The 23,135-nt window shown below is 44.1% G+C and overlaps 1 protein-coding gene and 1 non-coding gene across 2 annotated transcripts; both read right to left on the bottom strand.

The window, feature by feature from the left end:
* Positions 1-354: 354 nt before the first annotated feature.
* LOC147438635 (uncharacterized) lies at positions 355-23,135 on the bottom strand. Its single transcript, XM_086483909.1, has 9 exons — positions 22,976-23,135; positions 21,078-21,091; positions 20,769-20,888; positions 20,393-20,460; positions 18,978-20,250; positions 18,186-18,472; positions 17,062-17,434; positions 774-846; positions 355-678 (listed from the first exon to the last, which is right to left on the bottom strand). The coding sequence occupies exons 1-9, from the start codon at positions 23,133-23,135 to the stop codon at positions 668-670; spliced, it is 2,379 nt and encodes a 792-aa protein (XP_086340035.1). The 3' UTR covers positions 355-667.
* LOC147438636 (U6atac minor spliceosomal RNA) lies at positions 14,959-15,079 on the bottom strand. Its single transcript, XR_015184697.1, has one exon. It is a non-coding gene; the product is annotated as a U6atac minor spliceosomal RNA (small nuclear RNA).

The following is a 23,135-nucleotide window of genomic DNA, read 5'->3' as shown; positions in this document are numbered from 1 at the left end:
CAAGCAGAGGGGGGAGACGCGCAGATCCAGACAAACGTCTACAAAGCTCGTGCGCGCAGACGGACGAAGTAGCGATGGACGAAGAGGGGGAGAGAGAGAGAGAGAGAGAGAGAGAGAGAGAGAGAGAGCGAGAGAGAGAGAGAGAGAGAGAGAGAGAGAGAGAGAGAGAGAGAGAGAGAGAGAGAGGCTTCTGCTTGTTGAGGCAGAAAAGTGGAGTCAATACGTTAAAACCAGCATCCCTTAATCAGAATTGGTGCTATGCAAACCCAAATAAACCTAGCCATTTTCAAGAGTATCATTATATGGCTCCTTGCATCAAAGGCCTCCATCTTTCTGTATCTTTCAACATGTAGCTGGACAATCGGACGAGTATAAATTACTCAAATCATGTAAGCAGACCAAACCTTACAAATTGGAGGTTATTGCTTTGGGCCTCGATTCTATATTGTAAAATTTATAAGCTAAGCAAGCTCTGTATGTGCATTTTGCTGAGAGAGGGAACAATCAATTCAATGCCTAAGGGGATACTACCAGATGGATGATAGAAGTTTCCACACTATTATACAGGGGGGGATCATTGCACGTACCGACAGACGGGTACCCTAATTAGTTAGGCACGTTAATGAACCCCTATACAAATACATTCAACACACATCCCTATTGCAAGTCAATCGTTCCCTGGAAGATAAAAACAGAAGTTTAGCTAAGGTCCTCAAGACTTGCATTTCAAATACATTATGATACATTAAAAAATTGGCCCAATCACAAGCTACCTTCTGCATTTTGGACCTCAGCTTGTATGACAATATGCTTGAGTTGAAGATCCCATATGGTCACAGTCCACCCCTGCAGCGAATATCAAATGAGAAGAGTCAAAATCTCATCAGAGATTAGGCAGATGCAAGAGCTCATAACTTTACTAAGGTTGGCCTGTGCAAAATTCATACTGCATCATTTCACTTAAGCTGCAAGACATCTCATACATGACACTCAACACCGTGGTTTCAGAAATAATTCTGACCATTACTTATCAGGAACAGAGACCAGTCCAATAGTCAAATTTTTAACTTAAACAACTCCATATATCGGAACAAGATGAGCCTTATACGCACCTAGAAGAATCAAGCAAAAGCCACAGTGGAAGTTATAATAGACTCACTTAAAAGTACAATGGGACTCGGAAGTTATAAGAGACTCACTTAAAAGTACGATGGAACTCGAACCTACTTAATAGTCAAAGAACCTGTGTAACATTTAAGGCGCAAAGCCAATAGCAAGGACTCCTAAATGTAATGCCAGATGAACATAGATATTCACTACCGACTCATCTGTTCCCATATAACCCCCGTCTAAAAATCTCTGCAGTTATACTGGAGTACTCTTCACCAACAAGGGACACAGATATATGTATACCGACTCATCTGTTCCCATATAACCCCCCTCTAAAAAACTCTGCAGTGATACTGGAGTAATCTTCACAAACAAGGTACACAGATATATGTACTTATTCTGATGCTTCCCATCTGAATAGCATTCCTCATTATATTTACTTCTCTTGTCTTGCTTGTTCAATGATCCAAGTCACTTTGACTGCATGTCAACACCCGAGCAGTTCAAGCTAAGCAACTGGACATAGCTTCCACTGCCACACCTTGAAAAAGAGAAAAACAGACACCTTCCTCCAGTGGGAAGTCCTAAGCACAAACAAAGAAATCCAAGTATGGTGAGAAAGACTTACATAATCTCGGGTATATGGTTGGCATAACATGCTAACTAGCCTACATCTAAGCCAGGAGCATTGTAACAGGCTTGGACACTCCAAGTGAGAAATCAATAACACACGAACAGAAACTTCATATATATATATATATATATATATATATATATATAGAGAGAGAGAGAGAGAGAGAGAGAGAGAGAAATGAAATGAAATGAAATGAGATGTTATATTAACGTCTTCAAAAGACCAAAGTGACCTATGAGACCAAAAAGTTACAATGTGGTGGATCTGATACAAAGTCTGAGTACCAAAAATAAATAAAAAGGTCTGAAAAAAAGGGTAATAAAGTAGTGAAAGGGGGCTAATACAACACAATGTGGGTGTATCCTCAAAAAGAGCTAAATCACACGAGATCCATCATCGGTCGCTGGCGTATCTCATCAATCTCCTCCATGGTGAGTAGTCTGACGGGGCGTCGTGCATGTCGAGCCACACAGAGAGAGAGAGAGAGAGAGAGAGAGAGAGAGAGAGAGAGAGAGAGAGAGAGAGAGAGACGACACGGTAAGGAGTTCCGCGCCCAAAAGAATTGGCCCCAAAGATTGGCACCCCTTTCGGTGCTTCTTTATCATCGATCATTGCAAAGTACAACTCCCGAGGGACCTTTGCGTCCATATACTCTACAAAGTGAGGCCCCACGAGCTCTTAACAACTTACAAGGGATGCCCAAAAGCAATCAGCTCAAAAGCACTAAACCCCAAAAGCATATGCTCAGAAAAGCTAGCGCTAGTGACTCCCAAAAGCAACCAGCACAATCTGCGAAAATCTGTACAACCTACCACGTGGCACCAGCAGCTCAAAAGGCGGAAATCCGTACAGGCCTACCACGCTAGCATCCGTAAGATCTGCCACGTCACCATGTCAGCACAATTCATGGAAATCTCTTCAAACATCAAGCTGCTATCTTTTAGGGTTTCGAGCCCTCGGTCGATGCCTCATAAGTTCCCTTAGCACTCGGCCATTTCTCTTCCAGTTGGTCATGCCACGTCATCACTTTGTGACAAGCTGCTTTCATTGCACACTCAAAGGTATACAAACTATCATGAGAAGCATGACAAGTTATAGAGTCATGGATTCCATATAGGGTAACGGAGTCGGGTGACTGCAACATCTCTCCAACCTTATCAGGCAACCTTGCCCCTATTAAGGATTGTCATTCTGAACTAGAGCAAGAGTCCTACCTGGTTGTGCTTTGGTTATCTCCCTGTTGAATTCTTAATTTCTCTAGAGTGTTGTTCTCTGTAAAACAAGTCTCTGTCTCCACTGATTTAAATTTTCTCTCTAGACTCAATTTCTGTCTGAAACAAGCATGCGATTCAGGTTTTCAAAAAGGTCAAAGATGGAAAAAGGCCACTATGTCACGATTGTGACTATGTTACAATATTACATCTACTCCTAGTTGTAGATACGCAAAGTGTCATGCCAAGGAGGACCCTATGCTTGGTGGTCACAACCTTTAGCTCAAGAGACATGTCTCTTCGCCAAAAGCCACACTCCTTCGACGAGTGGTCACACCCCTTCCCTCTACGGTTGCGACTCTTTGTCCAATGGTTGCAACTCTTCGCCGAAAGGATGTGTCTGTGCGTCTAAAGTCACATTTCTTCACCATGGGACGTGTCTTTTCATTTGTGTCTCTTCGTCTCCTATATAAGGAGCCTATTGTACTCAGTTTTCAAGTATTTATTCAATCAATCAAACACACATTCAGTCTATTGAGTCTTAGTTTGATCTTAAGTATGAAGTTTTAAGTCTTAATTATAGGATTAGCACCACTAATCCTCACAGTGGTATCAGAGCAATTTTTTTTCCAGGGACCCGAAGGTTGTCAGCTTCTCACCCTCGCCACTACACTCCTATCCCCTTCCCGGAGTTGTATGGAAGCAAAAGAAAGATGGATTGCAGATTGTGATGCCGGTGTTTAACCCCTTGATGTAGCCCTCTCCCGCATCCTCTACCAGACACGCACGCAACCTCTAGTGGCTGATTTGAGAGCAATTCCTTATGTCACCAGGAGGTGTATTTTTCCTGTTGCCTTCCGTAAATAAGTATTAAATATATTTATTTTATTTTTACTTGTTTGTCCCGGAACCCTTGAAAAGGTGCAAGTGGACATTGCATGGCCAGAGTGAAACGGCTGCAGCCAAATGGGTTTCTCACATCGGGGATCTAGGTCGGTCAGACAGGGACTGCCCGGGCCAGTTAGCACTGAATTCTGATGAGTATGGAAGCTCGTGTGCGCCAAACTGGAATTTGGGCCACTCGTCAAGTCACTGCAACTTTATAAGTTGAAAGGGGCCAGTAAATTAACCCACATTGTAGATGTTGGTCAAATGGTAGTCTTCAATGATGGTCAAGAGACCGATAGGGACGCCATGGAAGCATCTCCTAAAATTTAGGAAACTGCTATTTTTGACCGGAAAATGTGTTCGCGTCATTAGCTCTGGAATGACAAGGGGAACATTTTATTGCTCTGCTGCCAAGTCAACTGACGCACCAATTGAGATATTTTTAGCAAGGAAAGCCCAAACTCGGAAACTGGGCGACGTGTCAGCCTGTGAGCGATTCTGCCACTCTGGGAGGCAAAAACGAGCTGCATATCAACAAAGGGGGCGCCATTTTCAGCCTCAGGTGGATTGTAGCAAGTACAGAAGCTATGGAATGCTTACCTTGCCCTCTATGCACAGTATGGTGACGGGAGTGATGCCCCGCACGCTACATACTGCTCTCTTTCTTCCCTACGTACAGTATGTTATGCCCCACTAGTGAGCTTCTCATTTGACCTATGTACAACTGTGGGGAAATATGCTTTCATGCCGAGGTAAGAGCCTCTTTGCACAGGAACCGGTGTAGCTAGCTGCTGCACCAAAGCAGGTCCACGAGAGGGTGATAACCTCTCGATTGCGCAGTAAATTCAGCACTGTTTTCTTGCTGTTTTTTACTCTGTTTTGAGACTATTTTGTGCCGGGGATGCTTCCAGAATCAAGGGGCACCAAGCCCAAGGTGCAGGGAACAGTGTAGGGACCGTCGTGTGCCCAAATCAAGTCAAAAACAGGACTGAACCAGAAATTACAGCGACCTGGAATTTACTGTTTTGTGCTCCCGACTGAGGGATAACGCCAGTGGGATAGAGTCTTGAGCTTGGAAACTGATTCGGATTAATTTCGGTACCATTATGCTGTCGAAATTCTGCCGAATCTGGAGCGTACTAGCTGGATGCAGGTGTTATCTTCCAGGGACTCTTTTTGTAATTCCCTCTCTCTAAATTAAAGAAATACCGAAAGGGGCAGTCTTTGGGGCCTACAGGGTGTCGGTCTCGTGTGTGCAGTGACATTCTAGTCGCTGGACACAACTGTGTTCTCTTCCCTTCTCAATGCTCTGTGTAAAGTTAACAGGTAATTGAAATAGTACCGCCCTCTACGTTGTATAGGCCGGTTATACCTTACACGGGCTAAGATGGAGTGGTGGCCGCAGATTCCCTCTTGCATGCTCCCGTGCCCTTTGGTGTCAACCCAGTGGCTCTTCTTCGCACATGGTGCTCCTATCTATTCCCTTTTCTATGCTTCTACGTGAAGCTACCCCTTGCGTTGCTCAGTTTCACTCCGGAGGCACCCCTTTCACAATTGCTAAAGTGCTGGCTGCATTCAACGCTGGCTGAATCACTGGGTTGCCATGCTGACGTTTCACGCTGGCTGCCCTTTTGCTGATCTTTTTTTTAACGCATTCAGCCAGCAACGCATAGTTTTTTTTAGCTATAATCAAACTTTAATTTATTAGTTCCCTTGGCCAGCCAGTCCTATATTTTCTAAAGACCATGTGAAAGCCCCTTCTCACTTGAACCCTTCAATTAAACTTACATAAAAAAAGTGCCACAAAAGCCAGCGATGTGCCATTTTATTTGAAGGTTCTCCTCCAGCTTCTCCTCCCAGTACTGACTTGGTGTGCACACTCGTGACTCTGCATGCATTATCCTTCGCCGACGAGAGCAGTTGGATAACCTATCCCAAAAAAAACCCCGACAAAGTCTTGCCCAAAAATTCCACTTCACATGTAGTGATTGTGATTCCGGATTCTCCTACGTAGAGCAGGACGTGATAATTATTCCCGATTCCCCGATTCCAGACGCAAACTTATTCCAGAGGGACTTTCCGCTCCGAAGTACCGGTCCCAGAACCTACTCCTGCACCTATTCCAGAGTTCCCTTTGAGGCGTAACCATGACGAATTCTCACGACGGAGGTGGTCAATCTAACCATGCCCTTACTCTTATCAAGGAGCAAATGGCCACACTTTCCACAAGTCTCGCATCACTTCACACTCGTTTGGATCAAATGCAAACGTAAAACACTTCTCGGAGTCGTCCTACACTTCTCGGATAATTAATGTTGCTTCTCCACCATCTTCTTCCGAAGCCTCAGTGGACGAACAAAAAGAACCTGATCCAACTAATGAGGTAAACAATTGTGAACTTCAATTACATTATAAAAATTTTAATGTTGCACAGAAGAAGATACTAGATGTTAAACTGCCTGAGCCCTATAATGGTCGTCAAGACAAGCGCGTACTGGACCAATGGCTATTCAAAATGGAGGTCTACTTGTCCAACACGGACTTAGTAGAGAGTAAAAAGGTTTCACTTGCTAGTTCTCTGCTCAAGGACGCAGCATTTCTTTGGTGGCAACGACGGGTTGCTGAGGGTAAACACACACCTTCTTGGGATAAATTCGGGCATGCAGTTCGCAAGGCGTTCGAACCTACCAATGCTGATTTTCATGCCCAGTCCTCTCTTTGTCGCCTGAGCCAGACAGGTTCCTTGACCGCGTACATCACAGAGTTCCAAAGGCAACTCTAGATAAAGAGAATCTCAACCCCTCTAGTAAACTACAAAGTTTCATTGACGGGCTTAAACCAACCCTAAAGGACGATGTGCACAAATACAACCCTACCACCTTAGATGCTGCAATTGCCTATGTGGAACATCTGGACGATAATTGCGCCCTGCACGGAATTTTCTCCCTGGTGACAGATTTTCAACAAGCAACGAAGCCTTATTCAACTTCAAGGTTCTATTCTCCCACCTTAGATGTTGCAATTGCCTATGTGGAACGTCTGGACGATAATTGCGCCCTGCACGGAATTTTCTCCCTGGTGACAGATCTTCGAATAGCACTCGCTTTTCACAGTGCGATCGTAGAGAACGCTATAGCCAAAGTCAGCATCACTAATCTCAGTTCAAACAACAAGCAACGGAGCCTTATTCAACTTCAAGGTTCTATTCTCAAGATCGACAATCTCAAAGCAGATCTTCTTCAAATGCTCCACTTGATCGTGGTAAAGGACGTGATTTTTCTCAAGATCGACATTCCAATTCTCAACAAGGCTCTCCCGCAAATGCATTTTCAACTTCAAAGAAGTATGCTTTATGTACAATTTGCAATGGTGACCATAGATGGTATCAATGTCCAAGGAAACCAAATCCGTCTAATTTGAAAATAAATTCAACGCGGAAACAACATTGAATTCTGAACAACCAGCTTCTGCTAAAGATAAAGGAAAATCAGTGGTCAATACAATTCATGTCTTAGAGGATACAACTATTCTTATGAAGCATGCTTTGTGCAATTCTTAATTCTTCAATTTTGGAGCCTCTCTCAAAGCAAGTTTTGAGCCTTTTTGGAACTCTCAACGGTCGTTCCATCAACATTTTGATGAACAGCGGAAGCTATAATAATTTCGTCAGCACTCAGATGGTTCAACAGCTTGGCTTACCAACTCACGAGACATCTCACTTATATGATGTGGAGTTAGCAGATGGATCACTTTTAACTTGTGATGAGACAGTCTGACAATTGCAATTCGAGATTCAAACTTATACAGATCAACTGGATTTCGAAGTCATACCTTTATCTTACTACGACATGATTCTTGGTCAGCATTGGTTATTCCAATATGATCCTGCTATTAGCTTTCGAGGACATACTATCAACTTCTTCAAAGATGGACGTGAACTTATTTTACACGGGTTTTATCATGCGGAACGAGTGATTCAAGCCTCACGTGTACTAGTCAAGACATGATACAGAGGATTATGAAGCAAATATGATCTTCAATGCCAATGCAGAAATTCTAATTGATGAATTTTTCAATTCATTAACTTCTCCTGAATCAATTGTTGAAGACAGATGATTTCTAGCAAGAAGTTTTTTCAAGTGATCCTTCATTACCAGACAAAGATAACGACATAGTTGCATATTCTAAGTCAAGAGATGATTATGCTTTCTTTGATTCTTTGCTGGAAGATGATATGCCAATTGCAAGTCATGAAGTGACAGTTTCTGAAGACGATTTTGAAGAATTTTGGGATTCATTATTGGAAGATGATTGCAGTCTTCATTCAAAAACCTTTCTAGTGATTAGCAAAGTTACACCATATGAAGAGAAGATTTCCTCTTAACCAAATATTTTGCAGCTATTGGAAGATCTTAAACCAGAAAACTTACATCACATGAAGGATTTTGAAGATCAATCTCTTATTGTAGTCAACCTGATTATGTCAGATTCCTCTAAAAAGTCTTTGAATAATAATATGACATGGGATTTAGCAATCAAAGCAAAAAGGTTTAGCAAGAAGCAAAGGTTCAAAACATAACTCAAAGATTGAAGATCTTCAAAGATTCAATGCTTTTCCAGAGTTCTATCAACGTCAAAAGTCATTTCTTTGACACGGGCTCTCATTTTAAATGGGAGGGAATGTCACGATTGTGACTATGTTCCAATATAACATTTACTCCTAGTTGTAGATACACAAAGTGTCAAGCCAAGGAGGACCCTACGCTTGGATGGTCACGACCTTTCGCTCAAGAGACATGCAGCTTTGCCGACGACTAGTCACATCCCTTTGCTCTATGGTTACGACTCTTCGTCCAATGGTTGCAGCTCTTTGCCGAAAGGATGTGTCTTTGCGTTTAAAGTCGCATCTCTTCACCATGAGACTAGTCTTTTCATTTGTGTCTCTTCCTCTCCTAAATAAGGAGCCTATTGTACTCAGTTTTCAAGTATTCATTCAATCAATCAAACACACATTCAGTCTCTTGAGTCTCAGTTTGATCTTAAGTATGAAGTTTTAAGTCTTAATTATAGAATTAGCACCACTAATCCTCACGCGCAGCTTCCGTAAGACTCAAGGGCCAATCAAGTACCTTGCTGTTAAGGCTACCTTGTGATCCATCGTGCACAATGACATAGCACAAGCCAAAACTCAGACTTACATAACGCAAGGAATAAACATTTGACTCGCTTTCGAGCCAATAGAGCCTCGCTAGCACACCTTGAGCCTAGGAGCCTACATATGTCACGTGCACATCTAACCCTATGTGTACGTGGACAAGCTACTTTATGACAAGGGTTCAGTCAGCCTAGATTAGGAAGTGATCTGGCACTTTTGTGAGTCTGTTCGCAGACCGTGCATGTCCAAACACTTAGATTAGATGCATATCCTCAAGTTGCACACAACATGATCATCAGAGTTCCATTAAACCCATCAAAAGTATTTTTACAGTGCATAAACCTATTTTTCCTATTTTTGATATTTTTCACTTATTATTTTTTAGTGACTTTTGTTGGAAACTGGGTAGGGCAATTTTAGCAAGCAAGTATATAAGTAAAGCTAGCGCTAGCAATTCTGGCAGAAGAGGCAGCATGAGCACTTGCTCAACAGGCAACTTCTCAGCACGACCCCCAAGATGCTCTAGCGTTTCTGCACCACAGCAGAGAAGCTGGCGTTTTTGGACCAAGATCAGCCAGCGTTTTTGCACAGCAGATCAGCCCTGACAGCAGCAAGACAGTAGAACCCCTAGCGTTTTTGCAACAGAAGACAGATTCAGCCTTAGCGTTTTTGGATCATGCAGCAACCCTAGCGTTATGCAGATTCACCGCGACGGAACCCCAAGAAGCATCAGCGTTTTCAGTTTTCAGCAGTCAGACATCACCATAGAAGTCCCAAACCTCGCAGATCTCACCTTCCTGCAGAGCAGATCCTCGCCGCACGATCAGATCCAATGTAGTTTGCAGTTTCAGCCCGGAAAACGCAGATTTCAGCATCTGCGTTTTCAGCACGTCGCCGTGGCATCGTCGCCATCGACACCGTCACCGACATAGAGTCAAAATTCAGCAGATAAAGATTTGCAGATTTCAGCCCATAGCATTTACAGATCTCAGCCCGTCTCATCATCCTCCTCATCGTCGTCGACATCGTCGGCAAGTCCAAGTATTGCAGAGATTTGTGCAATCATAAGTAGACCGCTCTCGCCATAGAGAGTGGGGCCTTCGGAGGAGGGTTTGACAACATTCTGTTGTCGTATTCTTCTCTCTCTATCTCTCAGTCTCGGCACCTTCATTCACAGTGTCATTCGCTTTGTTTGTGATCATTTGCACTTTCTCATTAAAGAACGGAAGGCTCTCCCTTCCCTAAGTAAAAGGAACCTTGAGCACAGTTCGGAGCACTCATCTTGAGCAAAGTTCAACATTCACTTCCGCTGCACCTTACAACATAGTACAACTACACCGACCTAGCGCCACACCTAAAGGATTGGCACCCCATTCCATCAATCCATACACCAGCTTCGATGTCCATGCATCAACAACCAAGGGTCTGTATTCTAAGCATAGTGACCTCAGAGGAATGATCAAATTAAACCTAGAGTCCTATTTATAGGATCCGAGCACTCCCCCCCTTATGTAGCCTTGTCCATAGCAATTCCCCAATACTCAAAGCAACGAACCAACTCTTAAGCAACCTCACAAAGTCACAAGTTGCAACTAACTCAAGACACTGCTTCCACTCAATAGGCTACTCTGGCTGTGTTGATTTATCTTGTATATAATAAAGTCATAACTATGAGTTTGAGCCAATTAAGCACACAAATAGCAGATGATAAGGTTTGGTGAGTGACCAAATGTAAATAACCTTGCCGAACTGTCATCTAGCCACAATGGCAACAATTAATCGAAATTGGACCTATCACCTTGTACGTTCATATGGGGAACTTGCAACAGCACATTAATGTTGATGATCAGGCAGCGGCACAATCACAGGGAGGCTATGATAGCTGCAAGTGCTGGACGATTTTATTGAGAGGTGCGAATTACCACCTTAAGAACGATCACCAAATTCGCAAGCACGATAAGACCTCCAAAACTCCCCACAAAGTGCTCCAAGTAGGAAATTGAAGCCACCAAGGATGGTGGCCTTACAAACATCATCACAAATCTTGGAATCGAACCCATCAATGAAGTGAAACAGCAATTTGGCAGGGCTAAGAGACTCAATCTCCAAAATCAATCTCTAAAGCTCAGATATCGAGGCCAGCAAGGAGCCTATCTAGCTCAAGCATCACAAAGCTGGGCATTTATAGAAATGCACATTGGCTGGTATGAAAACCTTGCGAAGTGCTCTCGCTCAATTTCTTCCACATCAACGTGCTTTTGCCAAGGGCAGCCCATCATCGTACCATAAGAAAAACAAGCACAAAATATGGCAAATCAAGAGCAGATTGCAACACGAGATCCAATCTCTTAAAGACCAAGTTGTAGACATGCAAACACTTTTGTCTCTATCAGAGGTCCGAGCAACTTGAAAATCTCAAACAAAATCCACATCATGAGGCTCAAAGGCCACCTCAAAGAGCACTAAAAAGGCTCAACTTCAGCCTGAGGAGAAATAGACTCGAAAGGGAGAAGAGCCCACAAGCTCTAATGGGATGCTCTCTCTTCTCAAGAATCATCAAGAACCGTCTCTCTTCTCCACTATATGTGACAAATTCACAAGTCCTGCTCTAATAACATGCTGATGTGGCCATAGCCAAAGAGCATTAAAGCATGGGGCAGTAGCAAAAAAAATACAAAACCCTAGTCTAAGTCCATCCCAGCACAAATCAAGCAAGAGATTGCGACGAGGTATTTTGGCATGTACGGACTGACAACATGGGTTTAAGTGCTTTTATGCGCTATTATAATTTCAGAACTTGAAGCCAAAAGCCTATGAATCCAAGGTTGGCGCTCACTTGAAAGAATGGATGGTGCATGTGGTCACAGAGAGCAGTTGTAAACAATCTCTTAATAAAGAAATAGGGCCAGGGGCGCCTATTTTGGGGCTACCACTCCAAAGGAAAACTCCGCCTCTTCGGTCTCTACTTCAAGCACTCAAGTGTTATTTCATTTCAGTTGCATTACAGCTTCTCTTGCACTTTTGTGATTAAGCACATCATCTGTCTAATACATTACAATGATAAGTTCAGCTTTCTCTTGTTCCCACTTTTGTTCCCACAAGAGAACAATCACCGACAATGGAGGTTTACCCTAATACGAGTTCGGTAGAAGAACCCAATAGAACTTCTCAAAATCCTCTTGATCACAAGAATTCCACAACTCATATTATTAGGTGGATTTGATATGCGAACTTCAATGGCTATTACCTCTAGATAGTATGCCCCATATTTTGAAGGTGAGAACTTTCAAAGTCTATGATATTTTGGGGTGCACTTTACCGTGACAAGTGATTTCTTCTCAACGTCTATGGAATGAGCTGGGGGCTTGACAGCTATTCCAAAGTTAAATTCAGAGTAACTGAACAAACAGACTGAGTTACACATTCAAATGCACATACTTCACATAACCAGATGACAAGATGACCAACAAACATCACATAATTAGACTTTAAACTGACAATTGGACTGAAATGAATGAAGTTCAAATCAGAAGACACTAAATAAGAGCAACCCAGAATACGTACGGTTCAGATTTAGATTCATATTTAGATAACCTGGTACAAGACTCTGGATACAATAGACTGAAGACCTGAAATCATGTTTTGGTTTACAAAGTGCAGTGGATTACAAATGCTCACCATTGAGCCTAGACTATGGGTGGCCAGCCCGAAGACATGCTAGCCGTACAAGTATGTCGTAGACCTGTGAAGCAACAGAGTGGTGTAAATCTAACACCCCCTCTCAGCACCTGATGCTGAACAAACCGTATGAAGCCGAAGATGTGAGGCAAGTGATGAAGATGTCTGCTACGATGTCCACTGAAGGACAATACTCCGGTGAAATCCGCGTGTAGCAACAGTCTGGGGTGTCACGACTCACGACCACCAATCTCCGTGGTAAAGTGCCGTCACGAGCACTGTAGTAAACTGTTGTACTCCGCCAATACAGTGTGAAGATACTGCCTGAAGGTTCCGAACTGAGTGTGAAAACAACTCCTTGTCGTAAAAGAAGTGTCAATAGACCTGCAAGTGTCCTGCCTAATAGGATCTGTGGTGTTTGTAGTCAAATCGTCTGGAGAAAATGGGGAGGCCCAGGAACCGTCATGAGAATGACCGGAAGCCTGTCAATGCATGAACCTGCAACCCAAGGTGGCCAGGTGGCTAAGCTGTGTAGAACTCCAGAAGGCCAGATGTAGTAATTTGGGCCATAAACGTCCTCCGAATCAAGGAAAGCCAGACTAAGCAGTCTGCACTGTAGAAGCTACCATAAGCTGCAGCAGTCACCGAGAGACCGCACGGACCACCACCGGATAGTGTCGTGACTCCTGTCAGTAGGTAGGGTACTCCAAGATGAGGGGAAAGCCAGACTCAACAGTCTACATTGTGAAGGGCCTCTGAGAAGAGGTGTGGTCAGACCAAGCCGTCTGCACCGTAATCATCCTATAGAAGTAGGGAAGCCAGACTGAGCAGTCTGCGCTATGAAGATCCTCTGAGAAGAGGAAAGGCCAGGCTAAGAAGTGTGCGTCGTCTTGCCTGTATCTCCTGCCTCCAATCCTCCGGTGTCAACCTAAACATAATCCGCGCCAACGCCACCAAACCACAACTCGGTGTGGCTCTCAATGTGAATGAGTTGGGAGTGGCCTACTGCCCAGGTCGGGGATAAGTCTGCTATAACGTTACGGAGGGTGAGTGTAAGAAACTCTGAAGGTAGCAATCCAAATGATCAGGAGAGTAGAAGAGCAACTGCACTACCATCCAAGCCAATCTCCGGGTGACTCCGGATGTAGTCGCGGGTAAACTCTCCAAGAGAGTCCAAAGCACTGAAGTCCCACTCCAGTCTGTAGATCCAAGCAATGGCCAAGAAGAGATCCAAGATCCTCTCCCTAAGGCCATGTAGATGCTTTTGTGTAAGCAAGTGATCTGACGTGTCAAGGTCAAGTGGTAAGTGTTCGTCCGCCCAAGATGGTGGTGTCTTCTCTGGGAATGTCGGAATCCCATATGCCATGAGCATGGCCATATCTTGTGTGAACTCCGTTGATGAGTGCATAGGTGTGTCCATAGCAAACCACAAGTCACCACCCCCTCTGGAGTGCGCAACCGCCGAATGATGGCTGGAACGAATGGATCTCCCAAGGATCGCACGCCCGTAGATGATCAAGCCGATGTCGAAGATACCGTGTACTGCAGCAGTCACTGAGAGACCGCATGGACCACCACCGGACGGTGTCTTGGCAAGAGGTAACTTCATCCTCTGTGAAAAACACAAACCATGTGGCTGCTGTCCACCCAAAAACGCAACTGCGAGGTGATAAAAACGCTGGTCCCATGGAGAGCCTGAAGCTGTTGATACCATGTGAGTGCGCGTGTGCAGAAGCGTGAGAGAGAGAGAGAGAGAGAGAGAGAGAGAGTAGAACACAAATGCCAGAGATGGTGAAGGGGGGGCGTTCAGTCCCCCCATGACAACCATGAGCAAAAGACCCTGTCAAATTTCAATACATCAGATGATCTCTGTGTGATGAGAGATGTGGAAGTGGGTACTCCCTGGCCCCATAAATAGGTGCCCAAGGGGAGGTAGGGCAAGGCCTGATAAAAATCCCCACGACCCAACAGTAAAATGATATATGGAAATATATGTGGGCGCCCAGACATAAGTGGATGACCGGCCCCAAACTCGGGCGGCCGGACCAAGAGCAACCTAGATTATGGGTGGCCAACTTGGAGACATACTAGCCGTACAAGTATGCCGTAGACCTGTGAAGAAGCAGAGTGGTGTAAATCTAACTGTAAGGCATGAGACATGAAAGATGCACAGGTTGGGCATACTAAGCGATAGGGGTATGTGTCTTGGACATACTACACAGTCATGTGCTCAATATATCTCGTGTCTATCTGAGAATCTATCTACAAAGATGAACGATTGCAACATTCGTTGGTTGAGATCCTCCCAAGGGAGGAATCCCTTAACATGTGTTTAACTAAGGCCAGAGGCTTCTCTCGTCCTTTTCAGGGGAGATGCTAACCTGCTCTCCTTCAATCGAACACCGATTGCAACATTCTTTCTACGTCAAAAGCTACGTGTCTAAAGATTGACTTTGTTTACATGTTTGCACAAGCAATAAATTTGCACAATGTTGATTGAGTTCTATTTGTGAAGGTGTAATCGAGGACAATTGCTCTTCTCTAAGAGGGGTATGTAACAACATGATGACGGGAGAAAAGCTGTAAAAGCATGGGGCAATGGCAGACAAAATACCTAACTCAAGTCCAATGCAAATCGTGTCAAAAGTTGCGGCAGAAAATCTGAGCATGTTCAGATTGATGATGTGGCAGTAAGTGTATGAACAAGTGCTCCCATGGCTAGTTTTTCATTGGGGTTGCTTTCCAGGCACTAGTTGTTCTTAAGTGCTTCTATGCACTGTTGTAAAATAGAATACGACTTTTTAGTTGGTTTTTAAGCCCAAAGCCTGTAAATTAAGGGTTGGGGGCTCACTTGTAAGAATGGATTGTGTGTGCGGTCGCACTGAGCAGTTGGAAACTCTCTCTTTTATAAAAATAAAGAAAGACTGCTAAGGGTGCCTATTTTGGGACAAGCACTCTCCAAAGGGGAACTTCACCCCTTAGAAAACTTTAAGTACTCAAGTGTGATTTGATTTTAGGTCTGCTGCTGCTGAATGAGTGAATGATCTGTCCGGAGGGAGATTAAACCCGCTCGAATAGAAAGAAGAGCTATGAAAAGAGGCAGACCTGTATAGCTGGTAACAAGAATGTGAAGTTTGAAGCTTGGAATGGAGGAGACATGAACAAAAAGCCCCCTCCCTCATCAGACATTTAAGGTTGCCTTCGCAGACTGTGTTGGGACAATGGTCCTATAGGAGAACCAGAGAGGCAGGAAAGGGGTCACATATCAAAGCGAAGTGACCATTGCAGCAAGAGAAGGTTGCGTAGGAAACCTGCATTTGAGTTTACAATTGAATTAATTAGATTAGTCTTTACACTTACAACGATTTTCGTTGCCTGCAAGGCATGTCGTCCTTGATTGTGTTGGCATCAATTACTAACCATGCCTACATTTCTTGTTTTCTTGTAGTAGTTTGTATTAAAGCCAAGGTTAGGATCCTGCTTGCTCAGGCTAAATATGAAGACCTGTTTCTGTTTCAAGTGTTTCAACAACCGTGTTTCGCAGGCTAGGTGCAACGTATTTGATGTTACAGGTTTTTCGCATTTCAGGGCCAATGAACAGCGTTTCATTGTGCCCATGTTACAAACACACAACATTTTTGACATGCCTATCCTCGACTACCAGTGACATGCAAATGCCAGTTCAAGAGGGATTATGACCAGCTTTCCCACAGAGAGAGTGATAGACAACCTTTGTCAATCACAGAAGCATTCCCTTCCAGTGATCAACTTTGTACACCAACCAAAAGATGGTCAGGTCACCTAGGTGGAACCCCTATCTAAAATGGAAACAACCTTGACAGTTCCTCCCTTGCAATAGAGTGCCCTATCTACATTTTCACCCACGACACACCTAAATACTGAAGTTGACATTTGTTTGATCCAAGATTGACCCAGCTATAAAGCAATGCTTTAAGTACTTGACATTCAATTCTTCAAATACTCAACATTTTTTGGAGAATAACCGAGTTACCCTTCAGCAATAAACAAACAGCCAGATTGGTCAAACACTCTCCAAGAGTCCAATTTCACTCGTCAAAAATGGAGCCTTGGACGTGAGAAAGGCATGATAACAAAGGAAGTTTAAACTCACTCACCTTGTGACAGATTGTGGCCCATAAATAACATTGAAATTGATGACTTGCCAAAGAGGTGAACGTTGCAGTAACACTGGCAACTACTTTAGAAAGGAAATAGCTGACTGATTTTCTTTATTACCAATCACATTGGCTTGATGGGAGGGGCTCAATTTGATTACACAATCATAACACTGGGACCAGTAAATGGATGCAAACTTCAACATGTTTTATATATCTACATGCACTGTGCAGCATATGGTTGCTTACCTCTTCAAACAAGTCTTGGCATTCCCTGCAGACATTCAAGGAAAGGGACTTGAGCAGAGGCTGAGAATCTGAGTTGGTGATGCTCCCCATGCCTGTTGTCAGTTGCATCTTCATGTCAAGTGCATTTACTTCCCAGATAACCAAGTTAAAAGCCCGCCGCACGTTGCTGGAAAGAGCTCCTTCAACATCTGTAACATTCGCAAGGCGCGCTGCAGCAGCATCTTCCGACTTGATCTGCCACTCTACCCAAACATCAGCACTCACTCTCATATTGTCACTTGACACTGCACTTGCTTCACTCACATAACTCTGCCTTCGCAGAAGTGATTCAAACCCCGCAAATACTTCAACTTTGGAGATGCTCAGGCAATGTCTGAAATGAAGCAGAAAAAGGAGCTTAAATGTTTTTGACCAAGGATGTTGAACATAATCCTTGCAGAAAAGGAGCTTAAATGTTTTTGACCAAGAATGTTGAACATAATCCTTGCAAGACAACAATTACTTTTCATTGACCCACAATCTTCATCATGGACCTGTACATTGAGCTACATTACTGTCCTTGATACAGTGAAGATAAAAGGAATTGATGCATAGCAACAGATAGGCAAGCAAAGGGCCTTATACATGACATCCTTCAATATGGCCCCCAGATATTCTTCAGCCATTAAAAAAGCTGTACAGGCAAGGTACACATTGATATTCAAAACACAACAATCGTTATTAGCAATTAAGAACTTTATGCATCCAGCATCTGATGAAATAATGTCAAATGATTGTAAATAATCTCGGTCTTGATGATGTAAAACTTGTCTGTCAGGTTGTAAAGATTTTGCACATACTTGCCCTGATGAGACCCTTAGAGGTTGAAACACGTTGGCCATTTATTCCCTCTCCTACCTCTTCCTCTTCCCTCTCATGGAAAGTCTCGCACGTTCAGTTCTTTACTTTGTATAGCATACATGACAACACAGAAGGAAGTGAAATACAGTAATGCACAATAAATTGCAACAACAATCAGCTCATCTGACCATGCTCTGTTGCAGATAAGCATAAATGAAAGAATAAATTGACCATTGAGATAGTAAATAATCTGGGAATAGACCATAGAGTTCGTTCATATTAACCTGCCCGAGTGAAGAATTTGTGGCTGGCGGTTGCAGAATTTGATGCCCACCTCGGACTCATCAACAGTAACAACACGAAATGGCCCCAAAACAAATTCCTTCTCGGCCAGCATTTTCTCATCGGTAGTAATGTAGGAAAATTTATTAGATGGGCACATGTGGACTGATACCCCTGCCTCCAATAGTACTGCTTTTCCATCTACCCATGCCACACCCAAGTGACCTTCAGCTATGTGCACCCTATGTAAAATGCCATGCTTCACATAGCTAGTTCTGTCACTCACCACCTACATGGAGAAAAATGAATTATAAGGAATAAACCATTACTAACCAAGTGTGCTCTGCAACAGCTATATATAGTTTAAAAAAGGCCGCATCTATGGTCCTAAGAAAACCAACTCCTGGGTTCAAGATGTTCTACACACTGATAATAGGCTTAACTAAATAGCAATGCAGCAGGAGGCACTAAGCGCATCAAGGTTGATTAGAGAACCTGAACAGCTTGATTGTAGGAATGTGTGAAATTATAAGCGCTATGGAAGGTTAAGGGCACCCAAGAGCTAGTTCTGTCACATTCTTGGCAGTTTAATAAGCAGCATGAAGCTTTCAAGTCTGTTTTTATTTTAAGAAATCAAGATACACAGGGCATTTTCTAGATTGGTTTCAACAACTATATTGGTCTGGTCTGTGCAGATATTTCTGATATATGTAATGTGTCCTCTAGCAAAATTTGTGAAGCAACAAGCAGTTCATAGAAGCACCTGAATGAAGTCATCATCTCTTTCAAAATACCTGTTCCAGTACGAATTTGTCAGAAGGGAAGGCGTGGGCCCCTGGCATCAAAAAGCGTGGCTCTGCACCAACCCACGCTAAACCCACCATCTTGTCTGGAATCTCGACTGTTAAGGTGGTGGATTCTGTACATTCTTTTGATGTGCCCAAAAGTCCAGACACCTTGCTTCCCACATGTTGGTTATTTTGCATTTCAACATCCATGTGCTTTATCTTACTCATGACTTTAACCGGAGGCCCTACTGGCGGACTCTTTGAATCCCTCACCCTACCACCTGCATGCTGTGTGTTTGCAACCTTCCCCAGGTTTCCTGAAAACTTCCACGTTGAGGCATCTGCCCCCTTTGCCTCCCCACCCGAATCCTTTGCTGTGCCTGAATCTGCCAATAACCCAAACAACCCTTTCCTCACCTTCTTTTCTTTTCTTGGGGTGCCGTGGACCCCAGGCTCCACATTTAACCTCCTGTCAAAAAATGGGTCAGTTTCTTTCTGCCTAAATCTGCTTAAATTTTGCAGACTTTCCACTGTATCAATGGACTTCAGTAAGAAATTGTTTTGGTTGTGCTCCTGGATGAGAAATTTGGGAAAAGGACTTCTATTTCTGTGCTCTACATTGCTAACATTCGTTGCAGCTGATGATGGAGATACCTTTTCCTGCCCAAAAATCGGCCTCTTTGTTGGTAGGTTTTCACTGGGCCTTCCATTGTGCCGATTGATGGGCTTTGCTGGTGAAATCCCATGGCTGGGTTCTGCATTGCTAGCATTTGCTAATGGGCTCCTCGGTAAGGGCTCTGTTCGGCCAAGTGGCCCTGATTTGCTTAATCTTTTAGCAGTGCCATTAGAACGTAAAAGAGCGCCCTCATGTCTGCTTGAATCAGCAATTTTTCGGGCAGAGGAGCTCCTTCTGATGCCTTCAGTCAGCTCTGAGCTTTGATGGGCTGCAGAGGTGTGTGCATGCTTGTGACACTTCTCGGAACGGTTCTCAACGAAAGTGACATGGGCATGGGTTGATGACGATGATGGAGTTTGTGCTGAAGGCCGCGGCGTCGTTGAAGAAGAAGATGATGATGATGGTGTCTTTGGTGGTGGTGGTGGTGGTGGTGGTGTTATAGCTGCTGCTGACGAAACTGTCGTTGATGACGCAGATGAAGATGTTGATAATGAAGATCCCGTTCTTACTGATATTGGAGTAGTTGATGTTGTTGCTGTTGCCGATGATGATGATGGTGCTGATGATAGCAGTGATGCTGACGATGATGATGATGAAGCAGCCCTTGATTCAAACAACTCAGCAAGTGTCTTCCTTGGCTTGCCATTCGCTGAGACTCGGTCCCCTTTCCTCCTCTCAATGGAGGTTGCGCGCTCTCCAACGACACGGTCCCCCTTCCTCCTCTCAGCAGGGGTTAGTACTTCACCTGTCCTCAGAGGAATCGGTGAAGACCACTCTATGTGTTGAGCAAGTTTCACCATTCAGATGTTTGCCCTGGATATCCAGAAACAAAAGCAAAGGAAAGGGGCAGAGAGAAACTCAGAGACAGGGAAGGCGAGCACCTTCTAGAAGTTTTGAGCATCACAAAAGCAACCTAAGAAGATTCAAATTTCACACACACACACACACACACACACACACACGTACTCACACATACATTCACTTACTCAATCAATCAATCACAAATACAAACATGCAAGCACAGAGAGAGAGAGAGAGAGAGAGAGAGAAGCTGCTGCAGAACGATGGAGTACTTCAAAACCCCTAGAGAGTTCGTAAAGCAGAGAGAAAGACGAAAATGCCTGGTTGTGCTGTGAGAGACGAGCCTTTGCCTTGAGGAGAACACTAAAAGCTGAACAGACTCCGTTGCTCAGGTCTAGGAAAAGCAAGGAAATGCAGGACCCTAGACACGATATGGCTTCCTGCAGAAAGCGCAAAGAAAGAGACAACTATGATTCCACTCTTGCACACACAAACAGACTCATCACCCCTTCACACAGAAATTATGCAAAAGAGCGCCATGATGGCACCATTTGCTTGCTTCTCGAGCTGATTACACGTGCAGACACGAACTCTTTCTCTCTTCTCTCTCTCAGACTGTGAGTGCTTACCCGGCCTTGCCGTCCTTCAAAGATGAGGAGTCACGCTTATAGCAGGAAATTTGACTTGAATTGTTTGGGGCTTTCCAGTCAAGCAATGAAGCTGGCCATTGCCGCTCTAGTTTTTGCCTTGAAGCTTTCAAACAGGTGGGGATGTGGATGTGGAGAGAAAGAAGAGAGAGAGAGAGAGAGGAGAGAGAGACTGTGGGTGAATCTGGACATGGGCTAATTGACTATGTGTGTAAAAAATGGAGTTTGAAATGGGGGACTATTTTATAAATAGATCATAAGACATGTCGCATGTTTACTAAAAAATTATATGGGCTTTCCGTTCCATGTGCTCTCCTGCACTCATGGCAGGCCACCTCTCTCTCTCTCTCTCTCTCTCTCTCTCTCTCTCTCTCTCTGTGCGTCGCACTGCATGAGGCTGTGGACTCTCTCTGCGTCGCTCTGCATCAAGAGTCAAGACCCTCCTCAAGCTTCCACTCACTTCTGTCCAGCTTAGTGCTGACTCTGCTTGAGGCGCTCCTACCCATTTCAAAATTCTCTCTCTACATGATGCTATCTCCCTCCCTCCTTCCTCCACGATCTCCTCGACCCTTATCAAAATTTCATATTTTCTCTCTCTTCCATTCTTTGATCATCTCCCTCTCTCTCTCTGTCATCAGCGTCTGGCAAATGCAGCGGGAGGGCAACGGCCAGGCTTTTGTGCTCTTGCTTTTCAAGGCAAAAGCCCAAAAGGTTCTCATTGCCCTCACCATCATTCGATGACCGATCATTCTGTAATCAATGTTATAAAGACTGAAGAATCCCACCAAATGGCACTTTTAGGCTGGTTAAGACTACGTGGCCACATAGAGCAAGCGTAGATGACTCGTCGACAAAGAGCAAACGTCCACGATGGCGTTGGTTGGTTGGTTGAAGAGAAAGAGCGTCACTTCGAGACCCACAAATTCTTGGGCGACACTCCCTCTTTCCAAAATGAAGGTGTGTCGTGCATTTTGCAGTGTGAAACACGAACGTTGCAGCTTGTTGCATGGCAACCAATAGTTGTAATTGTAACTTTTCACTAATTCGTTGCTTCGTGAAGCATCATCTTTATGTAAGATACTGCCTCGGCCCCTTGTGGCCAAGCAGAACGGAGACAAATAAAAAGATAGCAGTTGTGGCCTGATTCATCTGAACCCGGCCTTAGTCACTGATATTATAGGCTAAGTTCAAACAGGGACGGAGGTGGGATGGGGAAGGACAGTGTGCATTCTCTGTGGACTGCAGCCATTGGGTGAAAAAAAATACGCACGGACTCACCATAAGTTGAGTGACCCCTCCTTGAAAATTGCTCGTCGTAGCCATCTTTTTCAAAGGATTTAAAGGTGCACAAGAAGAGAGAGCTCGACACCATTCGTTGGCCTATTTCCCTAGTCTTCAATAGCAATGAGCATTACCACCAACTCTTGTGAATTGGAGACCGGAGGTAGGAGAGGAAGGTTGCCTTTGCTGCCTCGCCTGAACCCAGCCATAATGTAGGCCCTAGGGGTTCGACAAGGCCTCGTCACTATCTCACATGGGGTAGGGGGCAATCTCAATTATGCAGTCAAGTTGGTAAACTAGAGCATTCTAGTCCACTGAAAAGGTTCATTGCAAAAACAATCCCACACGAGTAGGGTAAAGGGGCCAATATAGAGACACCTAAGTCAAAATGTGTAATTTTGAAGGGGATTTTGCAAATCTAGTCAAATTTGCAATGTGAAGATTAGATCACATCCGTGGTGAAAAGACGAACTACATGATACCAAGATTGATATTTTTTGAATTTCGTCAGAGTGCTCTATTTGGGAATATGCGATTTTCTAGGCTTTTGAGAGATTAGAAACACCCAAGGCCCAGTAATAGTACACTTTTTAGCAAACCACAAGAGGACACATAAGCAACATTCCAAGCATATTCCAAACTATTGTCTCTATATCGGGGCGTCCAGACTGCCGCCAGCTCCCAAGCTTTCCCTAGCTCACTCTTCCACCACCATGGGCAGGCGTCCAAGTGCAGTTCGCCCTGGCGATTCACACACAT

Source organism: Adiantum capillus-veneris, chromosome 16 (assembly GCF_014529385.1).
Source record: "Adiantum capillus-veneris isolate H3 chromosome 16, ASM1452938v2, whole genome shotgun sequence".
Classification (NCBI taxonomy): domain Eukaryota; kingdom Viridiplantae; phylum Streptophyta; class Polypodiopsida; order Polypodiales; family Pteridaceae; genus Adiantum; species Adiantum capillus-veneris.
Note: the sequence above shows the minus strand (reverse complement) of the source record. Positions and strands in the feature narration are given on the sequence as shown.

Bases quoted from the DNA above. Each gene is read 5' to 3' on its own strand.
- LOC147438635 (XM_086483909.1), bottom strand. From the start codon at position 23,135: ATGTGTGTGAATCGCCAGGGCGAACTGCACTTGGACGCCTGCCCATGG. The intron at 20,461-20,768 runs GCATTTTCGTCT...CTGGATATCCAG, and splicing joins GTCTCTCACAGCACAACCAG to GGCAAACATCTGAATGGTGA. The intron at 18,473-18,977 runs GTATTTTGAAAG...TTCTCCATGTAG, and splicing joins ACAAATTCGTACTGGAACAG to GTGGTGAGTGACAGAACTAG.